This window comes from Notolabrus celidotus, chromosome 9, assembly GCF_009762535.1.
Source record: "Notolabrus celidotus isolate fNotCel1 chromosome 9, fNotCel1.pri, whole genome shotgun sequence".
In the NCBI taxonomy this organism is placed as follows: Eukaryota; Metazoa; Chordata; class Actinopteri; order Labriformes; family Labridae; genus Notolabrus; species Notolabrus celidotus.
In genome coordinates, this window is record NC_048280.1 from 11,610,956 (window position 1) to 11,634,516 (window position 23,561).

Consider the following 23,561-nt stretch of genomic DNA (forward strand, 5'->3'; position numbering starts at 1 on the left):
AAGTAATGTTGATGTAATGTAGGTGTATTCATTTTCCGTCTTGTCAAGAGAAAACATGATCTCAAGACAACAATAATAAACCCATGATCATAATTATTGCAATGATTAAAATACTGGCCTTTGTGTATGAACACATTTTAGGCTACTGGTTGAAGTAACATCCTGGTACCTAACTAAAGAGACTAACTGATGGAGGGTCAAAGGTCAAAACATTTTGGAACATGGTTTAATCTTCAACAGTTTAGTTTATAAGCTGTCTTGTGTTTTGTTTCAAAATGTGCTAGAGTAAAACTAACAATAAGGCAGTGTACATAATATGATAGAATAAATAGCTAATAAAGGAAACCCTTCAGTAAGTATCCCCAAATTGCTCCGACCTACAGTAATTTATAATCAGGAAATGCAATGAAGAGATTATTTGGCCTTTTTTATCTTTTTATGATTCATAGTTTTTATTGTTATTTTCACAGTGAACAAGCATAAACAAGCAGTGGCACCATGAATGGCAAGGACCACCTAGAACTAAAATAAATACAACACAATTACATTAACACATATAAAAATAATAATCATAATCATAGCAACATCCAATACATACACAACAAAATAAATAAATAAATAAAAACAGATGCACAGACAGCTTAAAAATTGACAGCGCTTCTTGTTGGGTTCTACCACAGTATACCCACAATTGTTTACATCATTATTGTTGTTCAACTGAAATCATTCTCCTCTTTTCTGAGTTGGAAACGTCTTCAGTCAGACAATCAAAATGAGTGATAATGCCCCCTCTTCAAGTCATACTCCTCCACCCTATCTAGAAGCCTGTACGATAATCTTTCCAGGTCAGCAAGCTGACCAAGAGAGGTGTACCATGACGATAAAGCTGGTGCTGGAGAGGCCTTCCATTCTTTAACTAGAGTTTTCCTTCCTAAAATAAGGACAGTCTGGGTCCAGTCTGCAAGTGGTGGAGCCAGGCTACCTAGAGCAGAGGGGTCACCCAAAATAAACAAGCTGGGAGTGAAGGGGATATCCTGGCCAGTAATTTTTTTCTACTGTGGTGTGTACCCCTGACCAAAACTCATGAACACATGTACTAGAGTAGCATCTTTATCATGACACCTCCAGCACACTGGGGTGTCAACTAGACCCACTCTATGCAGCCTGGATGGAGTCCGGTAAACTCTGTTTAAAATTTTAAACTGGATCAATCTTGTGCGCAATTCTCTTGACATTTTTTTTCCATTCCTTAGAATTCGACCCCATTCTGCCTCTCTAAAGGGCTCCTCTAAGTCAGCCTCCCATGATGATTTAAGGGACTGTTTACTGAGATCTGATGGAGTAGGATCCTAGAGTAGTAAGCAGCAGCTTCATGACCCCGTCTAGATATTTTCAGGACCATTTCTAGAGTATCAGCACTAAGTGGGGCTATCAAGGGAGAGCCAAAAGTCTGTTAGTAGGCGTCTCAACTGTAAGTACTTCCAGAATTTAGAGTGTGGAAGGTTAAATTCCTGTTTCAGTACCTCAAAAGATTTTAATGTGTTATCCTGATATAAGTCCCCAAGAACTGTGATACCTTTCTGAAGTGTGTATTAAGCAGCATTAAGCTGAACAGACTTGGTAGAAATGGAGAATCATTTTCACGAGTATGTTTAATGTAGCGATACACCTGAACATTATCATCTTTTTGTGTTTGTAAACTTTCAATGAGCCTTTTGTGTACACTTTGGGAGCGTGTCTCATTCCACAGAGGCCACCATCATGCACCACCATGTTTCTACAGTGGCACAGAACGGACAAACTAGTAACATACATGTTTTTGTATTTAGTGAGTGGCCACACGAAATGCCCCGATTTGAAGACGAAGGAGAAGAGATTGGTTGTTGTTGTGCACATAAGAATTTGTAGAGATAAAAGTTTTTCACAGTTAATTTGAAAAATAGAGGATCATACTTATCATGCATCACAGGAGCTTCATGTCCTCGAAGGCCACAGTAGCTTCACCGACGGGAGGGTTTGAAGGGTGAGCAAGGGAGCATTTCAATCTAGAATCTGACCACTAGATGTTGCTAAATGTTCCCATTTTCACCCAGTGTACCTTTAGATTCTACATCTTTCTTAAAATGATATTCATGACTTGATTATGTACAGCAGGAGAGCTAAATCTCAGAGTAAACTGGAAAGTCACAGACAATGAGATGAAAATATGTTGTGGCAAAATCTACATGAGGACTGTTTCCACCCTGCTCCGTGTTTCAGGACTGAGAAATGCAGCATGATAAAGATGGATACATATGAGCGTTACAAAAAAACCCTGCTGCATCTTACAGCATCTTTATATCCAGGAAGCTATTCTAGAGAGAGAGGTTCAGGAACTCTTTACACTGCTTAACCATTCTGAGTCAAGCTTTCCACTGACAACATCGATTATGTAAGAGCCACCTTTTAGGCAAGACTTTTACCCACCACCAGGTGAAGCTCACAGCACCACAGGTGGTACACTAACCAAAGTTTGGGAATCGCTGCTGTGAACCTGGCGTGATCTGATCAGCTGTGATCTCATGAGGCTGACACTCAGTGTGAGTCTATTTAGTGTCAGCTGACAGGCTGAGTCATGCAGCACCCCCACACCCTGTTAATGCAATTGGATGATTAAATCGTATTAAGAGGCTAAACACACAAACTGCCAAGCCTGTGCACCTTAATACCAGAAGGTGCTTTGTTAGACTATACTTCCAGCTTTGCAAAATTAGTGCTTCTTCTTTTAGTTCTTTGTAATCTATTTATTGATTATTTCTTAATTTTGCAGTATCTGTTGCAGTGCCGAAAAGACATCACCCCACAACTGATAGTAATTTTGATGACCCAAACAGTAAGTCTATTGAAAATAATCGTATGTTTTTTCTATACAAAATTATTATTATGAGGTCTTCCTTAAACTTCAACGATGTAATCTTACTTCTACGTGGGTAGTAACGGTTGTGATACATTTTTCTAAATGGAGTACTCAGTGCTGTAACTACTTTGTTATTTAGACATATATAGTCTTCTCATAACATGCAGGACTTTGTGTGCAGCAGGGTTGTTTATTCACATTATGGAATTCATATTTGACATGAACACTTTCCAGCCCACAGCTGTAAAATTAAATCTATCTCACCATGGTTTCAGCAACAATGAGGTTTCAATCTGTATCTTGATCAAATGCATTGTGGGTTTTCAGAAACTGGCCCTCACAAATGTTTTCCTGCTACTTCAATGACTGATTTGTCAAGATTGATAGCGTAACCTTGTCTCTGTACCCATTTCCTATATGGAGTCCCACAAGACTCCATCTTCGGCTCTTTTTCATTAATATTTTGTATAGATTATTTTTGCAGGCTTTTTGCCTTTATTTTGATTGATAGGACAGATCAAGAGAGACAGGAAATATGGGAAGAGAGGGGAGGAATAACATACATCAAATCATGCTGTGACAAGGAGTAAGTCTTAAACCTTTGCATTGAGGGCTGTAGTCTCTGTACATGAGGCACCTGCCTTATAAACTGAGCTGAAGTGGTGCCACAAGCTCTATTTTAATTTCCTTATAGATGCTTCCTCATGGGTTTATTTTCTGAAACTATCATATCTTCTTCATTATCATGAAGACAACATCATATTGAAAATTGAGGTTTTATTATGTTGCAGTGCTGATTTTTGTCCTTTTGGTGACATTACATAGATGAAACTGTGATATGTAGTCCCATTAAGAGCACCAGTATATCCAGTTCAGGAAATCCTAACAATTCTGCAGAGAGATTTTACCCAGTGTTCCTTTAAAAAAACAGAACCAAAGAGAGATTGATAAGGTGGCCTGAGGCTGCAATCTGTAGGATTCCCAAATCTGGATGATGCTGATCCTAATTAAACTGTTTAAGCAGCAAAGCTCAGAAAGTTAACATCGTCATTGTCAGCATTTAGTCTGTACACCGATTAGTAAGGTGGCTCTGAAGGTCAACTTTAAAAACATTTCACTAAACACAAAACATGTCACTAAGTGCCAAAAACATCTCACTGCATTCAAACAATTTCCCTGAGCACCAAAAAATTATGTTTTTTTCTTTATTTTGTGACTTTCAGGGCCACCACATATTTGGCCTTAGTTGATTGTAATTTACTGATCAATTTATTTATTTTTCCTAACCAACTCTGGTTTTAATAAGCAACAAAGTTCTCTCTGTCTTCAAGTTGTATCTGTAAGTATATTATTATTATGAGCACTTTTTAAGAACTTTCTGTCCATTGGAGTTGATAACAAATTCATGTACTGATCACCAAAGTGTTATGATTGAAAGCTCTGGGACAAACAAGACAAGTTGTCTGTCGTTGAGCTTATTTTTGGGCACCCGATGTAAAGCCAAGGCTCAACTTTCGGACTCCACAAATTTACTGTTTCCTTGAAATCTACATAAGTACACATATACATACATATTTTAATTTTTACAAACAAGTCTTACAAGCATGTTATTCACTTTTATTCTGGCAGACAATAAAGACATTTTCTCTTGCAGTTATGTCGACAATAAAACGTCACACAAATGTTTGATCTTATTGTTTAATTCACTGAATGACATTAAACAAGGACACACATTTCTGTTTTAAATAAAAATCTACAGAATTGCATCACAGGTGTACTTTTAATAGTGGCATATACATACAAGCGATGTACTCAAGATGCATGAAAAAACAAGACTAAAATGTCATTTATAATTGAATAAACCGAGAAATGGCATTATCAAATGTAGCTGCTCTTAAACTCTAGGCCCTTCTTGAGGTAGACTTAACAGGTATGCCCTTTAATACTATATTTATAAATTGATCATTAAGTAAACATAAAAATAAATCTCTTCACCTCTATCATAAAAAGTATAAAAACACTGACCACATTGAAAGACAGAAAGGGAGTGTGGATATCTGCAGTTATTCATTAAGTTGTATCATCTGTAGTCTAGAGGGAGTTCTTCTCTTGTTCATCAGTACACCTGCAGTCTCACTGTCATATTGTAAAGGTCAAAGGTCAGATTCCTGTTCCTGTCTTCATGGAGGGTCAGTGAAGTGTTGAGAAAATAAAATGGCCACAGTTTTTCTTTGTTGCAGGGTTATTTTTTGGTCACAGTCAAGTTGGAATCAAAAAGAGGTTCTTCTGTTTTCTGTCAGGTTTGGGGGTTTATTTTAGTTGAGGGCTTTGCTTGAGTCCTTTTAAGGACCCCAGCTCCGTATCAAGCTCTACATGAGCGCCACCCAATGACCCATCAGCAGGGACATCAGGGAGCCGATCACGACGATGATGCTGTTATAGATGGGGCCGCTGGATGCTCCATAAGCATAGTACTCCATATCTCCAGATCCCTCCTGCTCATATCCAGGTCTAGGTCCGTAGCCACCGCCATATCTGGGGTAGCCTCCATATCCATAACCCCCACCGTATCCTCCACCATACCCTCCATACCCTCCACCATACCCTCCACCATACCCAGGCCGACTCAGGGCGGAACCCAGCACTGCTCCTCCAATGGCCCCTGCTGCAGCTGCCCCGGCAACTTTCCCTGCACTGGAGCCGCCGCTCTGGACCGGTCTGTAGGCCTGACCTCCACCTCCGCCCCAGCCACGGCTGTAGCCTCCTCCTCCACCACCTCGACCGAAGCCTCTACCTCCTCCACCACGCCTGGCCTCAGAGCTGGGTATGAGTGTGGCGAGGAGCAGCAGGCAGAGGGCCACTGTGAGGGGAAGCTTCTGCAAGCCAGACATGATCTTTGTATGCTAGGAGAAGAAGACAAAGGAAATATTAAAATGAAGAATGAAGATTTGAAACTGCTGAGTATCTGAACAAAAGAAAGAACAGTTAATGTTTCATTGCCTGTTGTTAAATTTCTATTACTGTAAGTCTTCAGATCATTCACTGTAATAAGAGGAGACAGAACATAGTGATGTTTATACTTTATTAGTTGTAATGATGAAACTTGATTGAAGTTGTGAAAATATAGAAAATAAAAGGTTAAAAAATAAATTAACATTACAGGAATAAACTCTACACTATACAAATGCAGTCTTTAAAAAATACTAGATGCAAATGAAAATTGGTCAGTTCTTTTTAAATAACTTTTAAGTACTTTGAGTAAGACTATGAGGACAAAAAAAGTACCTTTAGGAAAATGTCAAAAACAATTTGAAAAAAAAGGAAAAAAAGGACACTTTGGGAGTTTATCATTCAGGAGATTATTTCTTATTAGTTGATATCTTATTAGCGGCATTTCAGATGAAAACTGGTTCTGCTTGTTTGGTTTAAATTAATCTTTTTTTTTTTAAATGTATCACATTTGAATAAAACTTATGACTAGCAATGAAAATTTTAAATTTTAAAAACAGTTGACTGAATAGAAAGTAAAACATTTGACACTAAAAGTCAATACATAACTGAAATACCCTGATCACTAGTAACCTACTGAGTGCTTCCTTCAGAGGTGATGTAAAAGTACGTGGTTGACATCCTGATGGCTCACGTTGCTCATAAACAGACTGAGGAGATGTTCTCATGCCAGCTTTAGTCTCACAGCGTGTTATTTTTACGTTGCTGATAAGTTTAGAGCTGTACGGATCACAGGTCTTAATCCGGCTTTGAGAAACACATTTTACACAAGCACCATCACAATTTAACTCTGCGGCTGACCTGAGATCAGGCAGCTTTAATAATCTCTAATGCCCCTCCATCTGTTATATCAGGCACCAGATCTGTGAGCAAGATCTGTGCTGCATTACTCACCAAGGCAACCGCAGAGGATGAGTCTCTGTTGTATAAAATATATATATACTATAAATCCTACATCAAACTGAAGTAATGTTTAATATGTGCAGACCATACTTTATATAGTACACACTGAACAGTTCTCATTAAATATGAAATGTTTGAATCATGAATATTTGAGTTAACCAGAATACTTTAATGGGCATAATGTTAACACGTAAAATGTGAATAGGTTTGAAATTAAAATAATAAAAGATTATACAAACATTAAAATAGTTAGATGTTATCCATAATGTAAGCATTACTTTTGTAATAGTTATGATCAAATGTTTGGATTAAATGCAACAGTGGAAAGTCATTTTTCTCATTCTCATTGGGAAGGTTTGAGGTTCGACCCCAGGTCCAACTTTCCATATGCCTTAGTGTCTTTGGTCATGCCCATGTAACATTAAAAATAATATTGTCATGGTTAATATCCTTGATATTAAGATACATTTTTTCTACTTTACACTTCCATTCTGTAATATCTTATGACCACAAACTTATTTATATCAATAACTTTGTTAAATATCATAAGACATCTGTTACGCTGTGGTATCAAGACTTATTTATGGTCCTTCCTCAGGAAAGGATCAACGCAGTTCTGAGGGGTAATGAGAGGCACTTCATTGACATGTAGTCTCCTGTGTTCACTTATGTACTTAAAGAACTGACTCAACTTCGGGTGAGGGGACAAAACGACATAAAATGGCCAAACCTGCAGAGAGTTAATCAATAGGCCTCCTCCTTTTCCTTTCTTTTTCTTTTTTTATTGAGTCTCTCTTGTTGGTATAGCTTAGCTAGCTTTGCTTTTTTTTATTATCAGGTATTATATTTGCTTGTACTTGGTATGCAAAAGCGTATTATAATGGCAATAGGCATGACAGTGGTCTGGCGGCTGGGTTTTCCTTGTTTGGAATGTACGGTATGATATGGTGGCAGTATGTTATTTTGTTTTATTTATAAATGTATTTTATTTTATTCCTTTTGTTTCTCCCTTCCTTCTCTTCTCTTTCGAATGTAAATTTCTTTATATAATACACTCTTATTATTTTATTTTAAATGTGTAATGTTATTTGAAGGCAAGATCTGATTTAGTTCTCTTCTGTTTGTGGAAAAAAAACAACCAAATAACCCCATAAGAAATAAGTCATGATTATAATATAATATGAAGTATAGTTTAATATTACAGCACTGATAAGTATCAAACTGTTACAATGCTTGTTGTGACACTAATCTTACTTTTATATGTCTCTGTCATTTACAGTTAGTAAAATAATATTTTCACTGTGATGGATTATTATAATCTGTGATAAAACTAATTTATCCCAAATCAGCCTTCTGAATTTTTCTCCTACCAATGACAATACCTTGTTCATGCAGCATGACTCACTTTTTCTGCCGTCAACAAACGCATCAGTGTAATCTGTGTCCTCCTTACAGATGAGTTCTGCTATAATTACACAGGGTCACTGGGAATAATCCAGTCACTCTCAGATTAAAGTGCCAAACTCACTAACAGGATCAGAAGACTTCATATTTATATTTGATACATTTGGAGCACCACTGTTTTACTCTTCAGTTTAATATTATGAGATGTGCTTTTACTGCTTAGTGCAGCAGAAGACACTTCAGATAAGATCAGGTCTACAATGAGAAATATTCATTCACAGACACAACAGAAAAAACGAAAGTGAAACGCTCAAAGTTTCTGAATTGCATTAGAAAATCTGAATACAACTTATATTTACTAGTCATGATGTATTTTGAATATACTGCCAAATAATTATATTAGATTATATTTCTGCTTTTGTTAAGAAATAACATTGAAAAAAAATTGATCAACATTGTGAGTTTATAAATTGAACTTGAAAAGTTAAAGTAAAAATGTTACAATGATATTCATCTTAAAAGCCTACAATATAAGAAAAGACACTGGATTAAATGAGTGTTTTTTTCTTATTCTGTGAATTATGAAATCTGTTTAATCTGTTTGAAGATAATGCACTTGAGTCCCGGCTTGTCTGAATTCAGCGTCCACATTTTAATTGAATGTGAAAGTAATACTTAATTCAATTTAAACAAAATAATGAAGAAAAATCAGACTCACCTGTTAAGTGATGATTCGTTCCCTGACGGTAGAAACCAGAGTGTGTATCTTCCAAGCTCAGACTGCTCTGACAGTGAGATGTGTGTTTCAGGGTTAACCTGTTGTCCTACAGACGCTCTTAGTCAGGTGGAGTGGATCACTCTGTCTCACACCTGCTCATTGGCTGACTGAAGGGTAATCTGCTGTGCCGCCACATCACACATAAATACCCGCAAGTGTGTGTCAAATTTAGCCTCCATTATTCAACCCCCCGCTGAGAGGATCGTCCAGAACACTTAACGAGCTCTCCAGAAGCTTCTCCTTCATTTCGCCTGTGAAATTATACAACCAGGTTTAAACATCATTATGCAACAAGCCACGGGAGGTCTTTAACACAGTGACCTGAGCAAACAGAAGCAGATTACACACACATATTTACACTCATCTTTTCTTAACATGTTTTTTTTTTTTATTAAATAACAATCATTGACAGAAGAAAACCTACATTTTCCAAATAGTGGCATGAGTTTTTTCACATCTGAAGGACAAATGTTCCTTCATTGTTTTGTAAAAGACACCATACAAAAAGCAGGCAAATCTTAAGAGTCACTAAAAATACAAACATGCACACTCAGAGTCCCACGCTCACTCACTTTCTGGAGGATATTATTAGGTGTGGTGTAGGAAAACAGAAAGGATAAACATACGCCAGGGTAACAAATACTTTTTTGAAACAATCAGATTCACCAGTCAGTCAAGAGTTCATCATCACTGTGTCTGAAATCTATCAGCCACCCTCTTAGTAGTGCTCATCTTCCACCCGGGCAACTTTCAAACAGCTGTGCTTTAAAATGCTCATTCATTCATTTAAAACATTCTTCTATCAAAGATCCACAGCATTCTTCACAGTCTCATAAAATGCTAATCTTTGTCATTCTTGATTTCATGTAAAATCCTGTTTGGACAGCCCTGTCATCCTGTGAGGAAGGACAATGAAAAACGTCCCTCTTTTCTGTGCTTTTCAATCTCACCATGACATCTTTTATCTTACATAAGGCAGTGACGCAATGAGGACAATGTTGCAGAAAAAAAAGATGCCATGTGTAAAAAATAAAAGGAACAGTTGGACACTTTTAGAAAAGAAGTTAATTACTGTTTTGCTGAGAGTATGATGACAAATTTGGATTTAACACAAGTAGCTTTAGCGAGGCTACGTCCACTTCATTTGCACAGTACAAGCAGAGAAATAGCCTAGAACACTGACCCCGCTATACCAGAATCTCATTATTTCCATACTTATGTTTCAATGTGTAAAAAGACAAGATACAGCTTTCTGATCAGTGACCTTCAGAGGTGCTACTTAGTGGGATTTTTGTACCCACAGGCCATCCAAATTGCTTCCACTCTTTGTGCTACGTTTATTATCTGCTGGTGGTCGACACACGATTAAAAAAAGACCTAACTCTTGGGAGGAAAAATCAAAAAGCTTTTTCACAAAATGTCAAACTATTCCTGATACTTCTATCATAAAATATCTTTAACATTCAGGATGAATAATAGACAAACTTCAGACTGAAGAAACCCAGACTGTGAACTTCAGGCTGTGATAAGATTGAAATGGTTAATTAAATTCATAAGCGCAGTGTGTTCAATAAATGTTTAAACAGAAAGAAACATAAAGGCACACAGTTTAATGAGGGGGCTGTATTTTATCTGCTGATCAGGCTTTGGCTGTTTCAGATGGGGTTCGTATTAGAGTCTGTTGTTGTTGTAGCGTAGCATTAGTTTCATAGACTATAAAATATGGACGTAGTATCCGTGACGTCACCCATCTGTTCCTGAACGCTGTTTTGAAGCCAATTGACGGAGGCAGCCATATTGGAAATGCGGAATTCAACCAGGCAGTGTGCCATAAAGGGGAGGAGTTTGGGCTCCTAGCCAACAGCTATGTGTTCCCGTCCATGAGTCAAGTCAGTCATGTCCTTATTTGGGCAAAAACTCGTAATCTTAATATCTTCTGAACCGTCATGTTAAAAAAAAAATTAACCCCTCGTACAGTGTGTGCAGATAGAGAAATTACCTCTTCAGACTGAAGCCATTTTTGAACCAGACTGTAAACATGTTTATTAATGCTGCAAAGATCGTCTTTTTTGAATCGCTGTCTATGTGGTTTCCGGTGTTTCTGCAGCCAGCCTCAAGAGGATTCTCGATGAATTGCAGTTTATAACACTTCCGCGTGGGCTTCATAGTTTGAGACTGGAGGTTGCAGCTTGGTTACCTTGGATTTTCCTGTAAAACATACAGGATTTCTCTGTGCCTCTTTGTGCTTGGAGAAACCATTCAACAGGAACTTTGCTATCACCATTGTATGTGATTTTTGTGCTTTAACTTCAATTTGGGTATCAGAATGTCTCACCATTGGCTCAATTTGCAGAGTACTTCACTGTAAAAATGACTCAGGCGTGAGGGGAAGTCCCTCTGAACTGTACGTGACAAATGGAAAAAAAAACATGAAGTGATCTGCTCTGAAGACTCTTTACAAGACGGCGTGAGTTGTCATAACTCATGACTATTGCTGAGAAGAGAACACTGAACATGCACACAGTTTAGCATGTTTGAGTTTGTCTGTCTGTTGAGTAACTGGAGGGTTTGAAAAATAGAAATCCATGCAGAGGCAGGACTCAGAGGAGCAGGACAGTCGCTGAAACACGTACATGGGGTTCTTGTCAGCTGACTTGGTCACTCTTGATGGAGGGTGTGGTGATCTGAAGGAGGTTTTCACAGTCTGGTGTGTGGATCACATACACGTCGCCCCTTCTGGAGGACAACCGAGCTGCTTCTCAATTATACACCGTAGAGAGGTGTACCTACAAATACAAACAGAGGAGAGAAGGAGAAGATGTAAACATGTGTAGGGCTGTAGTGATTGATCTAAGTGTTCTATTCTTGGTTAATCAATTATTTTTTGATCTCTAAAATTGAGGAAAACAGAAAAAAGTCCATCTGTGTTCGACAAAGACAGAGGTCTCCAAATGTCATGATTTGTTCCCAATCCAAACAGATTTTGTGGGAAAATAACACAAAATTTAGCAAGTATGGAATCAGAGGTTTATACTAAAATGCCCAAAGCAATTAATCCATATAAACAATCAATATATCACAGCAGCTCCAAACATTTGAGTCTGCAAAAACACGAGGATAACAAGTTTTGATTCTAACAAGACTTTGTAGACTCCTGTAACAACACATGATGAAGGGGTTAAAGTAGATTCTACAGTAATCTGTATTTTCATGTACCTTCTCATGAGTTTCTGCACCTCCCTGTCCTCCTCCTCCTTCAGCTTGGTGATGAAACTCTTCAGCACAGGCATTTCAAACTTGATGTACTGCGCCACCTAGTGGAAGGGAGGGGAAATATCATGACAAAGCACAAAAACATCCAATCCAGGGTAAATTGCAGGATGCAGCATGTCATTCACATGTATAATCAAACCAAGCCACATCTGTGAATCTTTACATCAGAATCTTGTCAATCAAATGCAGCAATGAATCTGATAACTTACATCGTATGTGACTTCTTCTCCCAGATCTTCTTCCATGAGGAACACCTTGCAGACCTGCTCACATGGACCCTGGATCACCCTCAGCACCAGAGGATAGTCACTGCGCCTCAGTTTCACACGCTCTACACATCAACACAGAAGTAGTGATTAGGAGAACACACAAGGTAACTGTATGATGTAAAATAAAATCTTTTGACGAGGAAGAATTAAATTAAATAAGTCCCACTGACCTCCACTTGCATGAACGACGTAGAGAGCAAAGTCATCTGGGCTGTTTTCAATTTTAAACTTGTTGAGGAGAACTCGGAGCACCTGAGGCGTGGTCATGCAGCTGTTGATCCGCACATTTGTCACTGAGCCGTACGCAGGTGTAAACACGGCTGTCTGAAGGATTAAAGGAAACAAACATGAATTCATTTTCTTATGTCTCATTTATCTTTTATAACTTCATGCGTTTTCCTTTTTTTCAGATACACCTTGCCTGGACATTGTAAATTATTTGTCTCTTGCTTTTTGAAAAAACATACAAAAATGTAAACTTCACCATCAAAATTATTTTTAGCAGCATCAAAACTCTCCAAAACAAACTATATTTCACATAATAAAACATGCTTATAATTAAATGTGGATATTAATTATAGCGTCACCTTATGGTTGTAGAAGTGTCCGTTGATGGAGAAGCGATGGCGTCTAATCTTCCTCTGGTCGCTTGGTGATCGCCGCTGCCCTCGTCTCAACACCCCGGCATCACTCTTTGTCCGGAGGAGCTGAGCAGAGCTCTCGTCCTCTGTTCAACAAAGGATCAGATTATTTAACATGAAAGGAAAAATTAAAGTTTGATTATATTTATAAAAAGACATATGTTTTAGTAATACTAACTGTTGATTAGAAAATACCAACGTTTTTTAAAATGTATTTTTCACAAAAAATGTATTAAAATCAACATCATAAAGACATTTTGAAGATTTGGCACATGTTTTTAGCATATATGTATCATAATCTTATTGAAAGGGTAAATCCCTCTTTTAGTTTGGACTTGGCAACTGACTAGACGACACAATAACATGGAGACAGGGTGATTAGATTACTTGTATTTTTATTTTTATTTGATTAATTATTTTGGTAAAATGATCTTTATAATAGCCAGAAGAAGAGTACACAGTATTTCTACCATATTCATGTTATTTCTAGTTAATTTATATTTATTTGTTTTGTTTTATTAAGATAAAAAAAATCTCAAGGTAGCAGATGTACAAAATCCCACTGTATTAATAAGACATACATAATGTACAAAAGAGACACAGTAACATCCCCAAATCACCTCATGCTTTATGATGCCATTAATCTCATAAACAGATATTAATATGAATCTCATTGTCTCTTATTTCTATCTAAGTCCAGAGAAAATCCAGAAAGCTGTCTAAACCTGTGGCACATATAAAAGCCTCCACTTTTATTCTGATCATAAAGCCACTCACCGTCTGTCTGCTCCTCCATCTCACCGTTGTCCCCTGGTTCGCTCTCAGGTGGCGTCACTTCCACAGTGGGTGGGCTCTGCTCTGTCGTCTGCTGACCGTCTGTGCCATTAGGGGAGCTTCACACAGAAAACAGTAGACCAAGATGAGGGAAGTTAAGGTACAGGGTGGTAGAGTTGGTCTATTTCAAGTGTAAGTACAGGTTCCTCATCTCTACTACAGACTCTGATACAGAGCTTCATCTTACTTCTTGGAAGTAGCAGCATTTTACCACCCACTCACACACCACACTCAGTACACACATCACAACTCCGTTCACTGGTTTTAACTCAAGAGAGCTGGTCCCCCTTGTTTATGCAGCTTTTCTGTGTTTGAGATCTGGAATGATTAGTAACATTATTTCCCTGAAACAAGCAGTGTGAGTGTGGATCACCAGACTTCTGTGGCCATAAACTAGACCTCTTAGCTGCTTGTAAATGCTGCTAACCGGCATTTAACCTAATTAAAAGCAACTTAACGACGTTGGTGGTGAGGCTGACGTGGCTATTCAACGTCAAAGTTCTTTTTCATGGTGTGTTCTAGCTATTTTGGTTATTTCCTTGAAGTAGATTTGTGTCTGAATCATCCAGCTGCGTGTGCTTTAGCTCTGCTATTCATCAGATAACAGAGGGATAACAGAGCTCCTCTGATAAATGGGATTAGAGGACTGAAATGAGGCTTCAAGCCTTTTGACGCAAATTGATTTGTGGTAGCTCGAGGCAAATCCAAACCCAGTGCCGGAGGTGCAGGTTGAAATAATCACTTTGTGAGTGTTGCTAGTTTGTGTTGCTGCTGCATCAAAGAAACTGTGGAAATGAATAATGCAGATGTTGCGTTGGCCAAAGAGACTCTTTGAGCTTTATTATGTCAGCTATAAATGGTATTCAATGGCCCTGATGGCAGTTATCAAGATATATGTTGATGTCTGTCACCATAGTTTTGCTTTCTATTGTAAGCCCTACGCATAAATAAAACATGAATTCAATAATAAGCACCTTCCACCCCTCCTAGTCAATGTCCAGTGGTTGATTGTTGATGTATAAATCATGAAGGATAGATCATGCCCTGTTAGCATTGTGTTGTTATTTTATAACTTTGTTTAAATAATAAATGTAACTTAAAAAAATGCATATGCTGAATTGAACCAAGAATTCAAAACAACCTCCATGGCCATGAAGCAATCAAACATCAATTGAATTTTCCACTTGGCAATCTATATTTGCACGTTGCTGACCTACTCTCCATCACCATTTCCGATCAGCGGTGTGAAACTTGATCAGTCTGCAGCTCTTACCCTTGACTGTCCAGATTGCAACCCGAGTGCCAGGACGTAGAGGAGGGGGGTGGTCGGATTCGCTCGTGGTCGTCCTGCATCTGAAGCCTGATTGGTCGCCGGAGGCCCCAGAAGATGTTCAGCAAGCCTTCGACGATCAGCTCCCCCTCTTCCTGTTGGCAGAGAGGAGCCATGATCAATATTAACTCAGACACATAAACACAGAACGGACAGCTATTACCCCTCTGGGATGCGGTGTGAAATGGAGAGGGGGGGGTTGGATTGCATACGACTAAAAAGAAGGTGACAGAAAGTGGCGAAGAGAGGCTTTCAGAGGGGACCAAACAAAAGAAAGAGGAAACACTTACCTCTCTGTGTCTGAGCTGCAGGTTCTGTCCTTCATAGTAGAGGTTGTATGTCTTGAGATGTGAAAGGACTGTTACCCTGGAGACAGAGATGTTGGGTGGAAATGCTGGTAAAAGGTGCATTCATACTATTTCTAAAGTCATTAATATCATTAGAAATGACTCGTTATTGACTATATGACTATTATCATATCATATTATTTTGCCGACTATTTCACAAAGCATATCGGATGTCACAAGTTTAATATCCCCGTGTCCAGGCAGCAGTGATTTACATTGTGCTTCAATAACCAATATGGTGTGTGTGTGTGTGTGTGTGTGTGTGTGTGTGTGTGTGTCTGTGTGTGTGCAAGTTATATTCCTTACTTGCTGATGAACTTGTTCTCTCCGATCTGAACCCCGTAGTCTGTGTCATCCATTTTCAGTCAGCATGAGAGGAGCTGAGAGGAGACAAAGAGGCAACTCAGAGTTAATAATTTTCATCCTTCTGATTCAGTCTCATGACTCCTCATGACCTGCAGCGAGCAGAAAGACAAGAAGAAGTGAAGAAGTGAAGGAGAGAGAGAGAGAGAGAGAGAGAGAGAGAGAGAGAGAGAGAGGGGCCTGAGGAGGAGATGTAGCTCCACACAGTAAACAATAACAGCAGATCATATCTAGCTTCCTGTTGGTGCATTTCCTTCAACGCACCGATCAACTACCAGAGAAGCTGCAGCTCTTCCTCCTCGTGCATTCAGTGTATCTTTTCTTCCTGTCACCACTTTAACATCTCCTCTTTGTCTGTCTTTCACACACAAACACTACAACACACGTACGCACACATGCAGCTGTTTTACATGGCACTTTGCCAGCGTCACCCCTGTGGAGTTTTCCTCTTCCCTCTTTGCTGAGTGCTGTGTTTGCGTGTGTTTTTCTTTTTGTGTCTGCAGACGGGGCAGGACAGAAGCCTCCAGGAAGGAGACGAACAGGTGCAGCACACATGGGCCACCCGCTGTGCCAAATCATGTCAGCTGCTTAAACATTTATCTCTGAGCGAGCTACTGGCAGCACACAATAATGCATTCATCTCTCATATATGAAAGTTTACACACAGGACACACACTCTGGATTTATCCGTGCCCTATTTAAAAAAAGTAAGCATCTAAATTAGAGTCTGGGGGAACTTCTGCCTCACAAATGAGAAAGACATATTTGCTCCATGCCCATCTTTAGCTATCTTTAACACTCCTCCAGTCTCACTCATGCTTTCAAGAGCTGATACTGACTGCGTTGTGTTTGTCGCCTCGTTTGCCAGGTGTCAGATATTACTCAGATGGAAGGATGCACACCCACACACCTTTCACACTGGATTTATGATAAACTCTATTTCTTTAACCTAGATGAAATAAAGTAACCCCTGAGAGGCTCAACAGAGACTTCTCATACAATATGGAATCTCTCTCTGAGCTACATTAAAGAATCAGTTCAGCTGCCTGCTGTGCAAAGTCGATGTAATCAAGCCTTGCCCGCTTAATTTAGAGATTATCAAACATAATCCCCACAGATTTTCATGCATCTAATGCCTACATGGTCTTTACTCATTGTATTGTATTTCATATGTATACTTTATGTTGTTTTTGCTAATCACATAAGGGTATTATGGTATTCCATTTCTCTACTGCATTATTATATTTTACATTATTAAAGATGATTCCAAACTACAACCTCTTCTTTTTTTTTAACCTGCATTTAAAAAATACTAATTGATGAAGTCTAGTCTTCAAAAAGGCATTTGGATTGGTTGTTTGGCTTCATACAAAATGAGATTACAACATTTTCAGTTCCCACGCAGTGTGCCCAATTCTATTTGGCAGTCCTTAACTTTTTCTTCGGTGTTATCATTGGATCAAAAATCACATTTTTCAGTCCAAGTAGTTTGGTTCATTACTATACATTAAAAAATAATAAAAATCAGAAGCTCTTATAGACCAAATGAAAGCTAACTAATGCTGCCTGGTTGTTCTCTCCTAAACATGTGCAATCCACTCCTCCTCTTACTTCTGTACGTTGTCTTTTTCTACCCATGTTACTAATCTGTGCACATTTCGTATTGAATCTCTGGTTTTGTAATTATAATGTAAATCGACTTTTCAGTTCTGTATACCTTTTTTAGGATATGCTCATTTACTTTTTGAATAATTTATAATTTTGTAATAATTCTATTTTATACGCTCTTTATTGTTTGCATTATCAACTTTGCTGCGGTAGCACTGTAAATGTCCCCATTGTGGCAGGATTAAAGGATTATCCCATCTTACACTGAAATGTATACAAACTAAAACACTAGTGAAAATCCCAGATGATGCTAGATTGCACATATTAGGCATCTGTTTGTCATTGTGTGCACTTTTTGTTACTGTGTACTAAAGTATAACTCATCATTCCAATGAGAAGGATCAATGTTTCAACTAAGGCGCCAAGTTTTATGAAATCTATTAATTTAAAACTACTGGGTTATTGGTTACTGAAATAGTAAGTCAGCATTTGCTTTACGTACAAGACTTTAGAAAATCTAGGAACACCCTCTTGACACGACCAAGAGGGTCACACAAAGTTACTCTTACAACACAGTCAGTGCTTCTTTTTTTATATAACAAAATACAACGTTAACACAACGTCAAATTGACATTCCCTCCTAATAGGACTTTATATATATGTGTAACAAATCTAGAAATACTCTTACCGTAGTGTAGACTGTGTGATGTCGCTGAGTCACCAAAAAGAGGGAGCTACAGATGTGAGAGAAAGAGAAAGAGAGTGCAAGGGATGAGGCAAGTAGAGCAGGTTTGTATCCTCAGGTAAAGAAGCAGTTCAGTCCCTCAGGTGTTGGGTTCTAACCCCTCTTGGTGGTCTCTTCATGGGTGTGTGACAGCAAAGAGATGAAGCTTAACAGGAAGTGCTCCCCTTCCGCTAAATCACTTCCGCCTTTACTCAGTTAGACGCACAGGAAACCACCACTGGCCTCTACACACCCCAAAACTTCCTCAATTTAAGAGATCCTGACTAGTTATCACACTCATCCAAACACAGACATACGAGCACAGATACTAAAACTTCCTGATGCTAACAGACACACATCTCAACCTAGTGTAAACACACAGAATAAAGAAGTGATGTCGCAGCTTTACACACACAGTGCTGATAAGCTGAGGCTGTCAATCTCTAAAAGAAATGTGTTCAATAACTGTGGAAGGATTAAATATTAAACACCAATCAGCCCACAGCTCCTGCCAAGGTCTATTAATATTTCAGCACCTATATTAGCCCTGTCAGACGCTCAAAAGCTAACCATTCAGCACCACAAAGGAGATCATTTGTCTTTAATGGTGCAGTTGTGGTCAAGGCTGGCTACAATCATAGACTCATTAGGGTCTGAGACAGACATCAAGCTATCAGCTGTAATTGTCTGCTGAGTCAAAAGACCAAAGTGAACTTTGAGTCAACTTAATTTGTCATCTGACGACAAAGAATTGATCGCTCCCCTGATGTCACCTCCTGAAACACAGATTAAATCTGACATTTCACCTTTAAAGCTGCTGTTTGTCATTCCTGGTGCAATGAACGGGGCCTGCTAGTGCTGTTGATTTGATATGATCCAGTGGGGAGATTTCTTTAACTCAACATAACAAAGTTTCCCCAAACTGGGAGATATTTTGGTTTAATATTGATGCTCTGATAAAATAAAAGACATTGTCTGTTGTTTGTGTTGAGTGAAATACCAGGACCAAGCTTTGTCTTTCCCTCGCTGTAAAGACCATAATGTGTACTGTGTTTGTTTTCAACTCATGTCTGCGAAAGTGAGACAATTTAGAGTGAACAAAAGAATGTAAACTCCTGAAACGTTACATATTGTCCAAATCATAGACAGTATAAATAATGGACGTAGTATCCGTGATGTCACCCATCTGTTCCTGAAGCCAACCTTCGTCGGCAGGAGCCGTATTCGAAATTTTGAACTCAACCTAACTTCTATTGAGCTAGTGTGACGTAAAGAGGCGGGCTTTGAGCCTCCTAGCCAACAGCTACAGTGTTCCCACCTGTCAATCATGTTAGCTGTGCCTCTCGTAATGGAAAACTTGTATTCTCAATATCTTGAAAATGGCTGTGTTATGAAAAAATTCACCCCCGTACAGTGTGTGCCGATCGAGAAATGAGCTATCCAGACTACACTCCTTTTTTGTTCCAGGCTGTAAACATGTTTATTTCTGCTGTAAAGATGGTCTTTTGTAAATTGATGTGTATGTGGTTTCCGGTACTTCTGGAGCCAGCCTCAAGCAGACACTCGATGAACTGCAGTTTTTAACACTTCTGCATTGGCTTCAATTCTCGTGGCCGGAGGTTGCTGCTTGGTCCAATTACAAACAGAAGAACTTTTCCTCAAACAGTTTCAACATGATTTAAATCAGCAGATGTCTAAAAAAGGATTATAAAACAGATGAATCTGAGCAGACATTTGATTAAAAACACTCTGATAAAATACATAAAAAGTATTATGGTTTAATACCCGCTTCCAGGAACATAATCAGGATTTAAGGAACACTGAGGTCAAAATCCCTTCAATGCAAACCTCCTTTATTTCACAGACAGCAGAAATACTTACTGTTTTTTTGTTACATTTTCTGTAGATAATTCTTACATAAAATGAGTCTTACAATAAAGATGATGAGTCTAAAAATAAAAGGATTTAACCCAAAAATAATCTGCAATGTCTGATTTTTTATTTTTTTTTATTTTTTTGAACAAAGCATGCTGTAGAAGTAAAAGTTCCAGATACGGCTTCAGTACTCCACGGTCATAAACGTACGCGAACAACAAACTTCTACTTGATGTGCAGTCACCACCACCCCAGAACTAAATCTGAATTTTGTTATAGACCATCCTACTGACCTTGTTCTGATTTAAAATACTACTTCAAAGCCCTGCCAGTAACCATCCAAAACACTGCTGCAGTATTGACTTTAAAGATCAATTTTGTGTCTCGATTTTCCAGATCAGCCACAGCAGATCGAGCTATCTGTTAAATCATAGACAACATTTAAAGGTAGTTGGTAACTCTAGTTTTTACTATGAATTTAAAAATGATGAAATGTTGTATTGTCTCATTCTCTTTTGAGAAGCGTGCATTTAAAGTTAATTGAGCCCAAATTGACAACTTCAGATAGCTTGCTTTGTCCAGCTACAGTCCAAATCTGAAATACTCCTCACTTGTTCACCATCATAAATCAGAGGAGAAGAAGACAATCCTTACATTCAAGAAGCTAAGACCTGTGTTTGCAGAACCTTCAGCGGTATGTATTAACCTCACTCCCAAAGTGAAACTTGTCAATTGTGATTTCCCAGCATTTAAGCACAGTTGCAAAAATCAGTGACGTGTGTTGTCAGTTGTTACCCAGGAGTGTCCCTCTGGAGATGATCTGTTTGACAGTAAGACGGCACAAAGCTTCTTCTTCTTCTTTGTGTTTGGCTCTGACAGCAGCATATAAACGCAGACAGACTGACCCACAGATAACCCAGTCTGGTCTCTTCACCAGGGACTTCTTCTCTGTCCAAATGTAGGCCTCATTGACTTCCTGAATCTCTCCCTTGTCTCACAAAATCAACCAATCCTCAACCTTTATCCTCCCCTCTCTCTCTCTCCATAAATCTACATCTCTTTAGTCTTCATCTGTTTAGTGTTTTCACGCTGTCCCACTTTTCTGATCAGTGAATTCTTTCCTCTCTGCTGTCTTGTCTGCTTTCCTCATTCAGCTTCCTCCTCCCTCTTCTTGTGAAAGACTAGAAAGGCCTGCATGCTACTAAAACTCATGACCACCACTTCCTGACAGGCCCCCCTTTCTTTCTCCACACACACACGCGCACGCACACACACAACATGTACACACACACACACACACTGTCTCTTTCATTGACACACATGCACGCTTGTTTTCTGCCCTCTTGCCCTGCTGCCTCTGAACCTTCCCTGTCTAAATCTTTGGCTGAAATGAAAGACGAATGGCTTCAAACCTCCTCCAGCCCGCTTTAAAACCCAGCGTCCCTGCCTTCAGCCTCCACATTACTACTGCTCTGTCTCACTATTGTCACCATTGTCATAGCAACATGGAAAACATCTAAGCTCCAGCAACTAGCACACAACACAGAGCCAAAAATAGTGTGTGTTTGTCTTTCCTGTTTCTTATTAGGCATACTGGGACTGGCAAAAACATTACATGGGTTGATATGAATCTACATATGGTGCACAGAATCTTCAGAGGTGGAAAATATTTCTGGACCGTGAGATGACTGCAGAGTTGTAATGATTAGTCAATCTGCATGGAATTTATCTGCAAACACTGCACAAAAAAATCACTGCTTCTAGCTTTCAACTGGGAGAATTTCTGGTGTTCTAGTTTGTTAATGATGATGCTATAATGAAGGTCTGTGGGTTTCAGACTGTTTGGTTGAACTTTAAAAGGTATGTTTAAGGTGTTGCAGTGAACTTATGGGAACTTTTCAAAGGCATGTTCTGCCCTAATAATGAAAACATTTATGCACTCACCTGAAACTAAAGCTGTGTAAAACATCTGTGCAGAGATACCTTCCTCTAGTGTTCAATATATAATTTACTGCTTTGTTGGATCACTTTAGAGGCATTTCTGTGTTTCAGATGTTGTCTTAGTACGTAGACTACATGTCAGGCACTTCTCTGAAAAATATCCAATCACATTCTCAACAAAACACAAGGATCACACGCTTTTAAGATGATAGGACTTGCAGCAGTAAGTATTTAGCTGTAATGCTTGCAGCCAAGTGTAAGCCATATGACAAACTGTCATCTTAGAGCTCACTGCTTGACTAAAATTAGGCATTCACTTTTATGCAGGGGGTCTATCCTAAAGCTCTGCCTCTGTCTAGCCAGCCTTATGTGTGCTGAGAGGAATCCTGTCTTCAGCTCGTTATGTAACCTGTTTTACTCATACATAGCTGTGCACACTCCCAAGTGTAGACAAAAAACATTAAAAACGGTGTATATATTAATGTCTGTTCAAGATGCATGCAGAACCATCATATAAAGTGTCAGGGAGCATGTGTGGCATCAATGCATGTCAGTGAGGTACACCACATACGTATAATACTCGAGGTTTAGGGGTAATATATGCGCCCTTTGTGCGTAAAGGAAAATAAATGGTGTTATTTTGTACCTTACTTTGTCAACATATGCTCAGGTTCTCCAAAAATCAAGGTGTTAAACTACACCCAGTCAAAACCGCCACATCAACCCCATCATCATGATCAGCCTACTAAGCCACGCCGACGCTTCTGTCTGATTCCTGCCGACTTTGGAGATCATAACTCGGCTTACCAAGACCGGGGACGCAGGCTCTCCGGTTCTCCTCTTCCAGCTCCAGCGCCGACGTTACTTTTCCCCCGGTCACGGTAAAATCCTCCGGCTGCTCGTCGGTAAAAATCACCGGGGCGCGTGCATCCAGGAACTGGTGGGAGGTGGAGGAGGAGAGCGCGAGAGGTCCATCTGTTGTAGCGAAGCTCGCGGCACAGCAGTGTCGGGGCCCCCGGCCGGGAGCCAATCAGAAAGCGACCCTGACGCCCCTTTGTTCACGCTGCGTGCTGCTGAGATGAATGAAAACACCAAAACAATAGGGGAACTGAGCATGCGCACAACACCAGCACGGTGAATAATCAGTCAGACATTAATGTTAGACGGAAACCCAAAAACTTGAAGTTGTAAATGCAAATTTATGTCAAATCTTCGAAAGAAAATTGAAATAACTGTCTCACTACTTATTTGTTTGCTCAGCTGTAGCTTAAACGAGGCCTTTGTAATATTTACATGCATTTCTAATTTGGGCACTCATTATCTAGCCAGTTTTTCCTAATCAAAGTAGGATTTCAACATAATGAGA

General features: G+C 39.1%; 2 protein-coding genes across 4 annotated transcripts; both read right to left on the reverse strand.

The window, feature by feature from the left end:
• Positions 1-4,580: 4,580 nt before the first annotated feature.
• sprn2 (shadow of prion protein 2) lies at positions 4,581-9,089 on the reverse strand. The gene is made up of 2 exons (XM_034692477.1): positions 8,931-9,089; positions 4,581-5,799 (listed from the first exon to the last, which is right to left on the reverse strand). Exon 2 carries the CDS (start codon positions 5,785-5,787, stop codon positions 5,266-5,268), a length of 522 nt encoding a protein of 173 aa, XP_034548368.1. The 5' UTR covers positions 5,788-5,799; positions 8,931-9,089; the 3' UTR covers positions 4,581-5,265.
• Positions 9,090-9,364: 275 nt separating this feature from the next.
• rassf2b (Ras association domain family member 2b) lies at positions 9,365-23,279 on the reverse strand. Of its 3 annotated transcripts, none has more exons than XM_034692783.1 (11): positions 23,003-23,264; positions 18,344-18,389; positions 15,991-16,064; positions 15,628-15,703; positions 15,281-15,432; positions 13,951-14,066; positions 13,120-13,259; positions 12,703-12,856; positions 12,473-12,594; positions 12,207-12,304; positions 9,365-11,776 (listed from the first exon to the last, which is right to left on the reverse strand). In XM_034692783.1, the coding sequence occupies exons 3-11, from the start codon at positions 16,041-16,043 to the stop codon at positions 11,707-11,709; spliced, it is 981 nt and encodes a 326-aa protein (XP_034548674.1). In that variant the 5' UTR covers positions 16,044-16,064; positions 18,344-18,389; positions 23,003-23,264; the 3' UTR covers positions 9,365-11,706. The 3 variants fall into 3 exon arrangements, with proteins under 3 accessions (XP_034548674.1, XP_034548676.1, XP_034548677.1); XM_034692785.1 differs by lacking the exon at positions 23,003-23,264 and adding an exon at positions 21,050-21,517; XM_034692786.1 differs by lacking the exon at positions 18,344-18,389 and having other exon boundaries at positions 23,003-23,279.
• Positions 23,280-23,561: the final 282 nt, after the last annotated feature.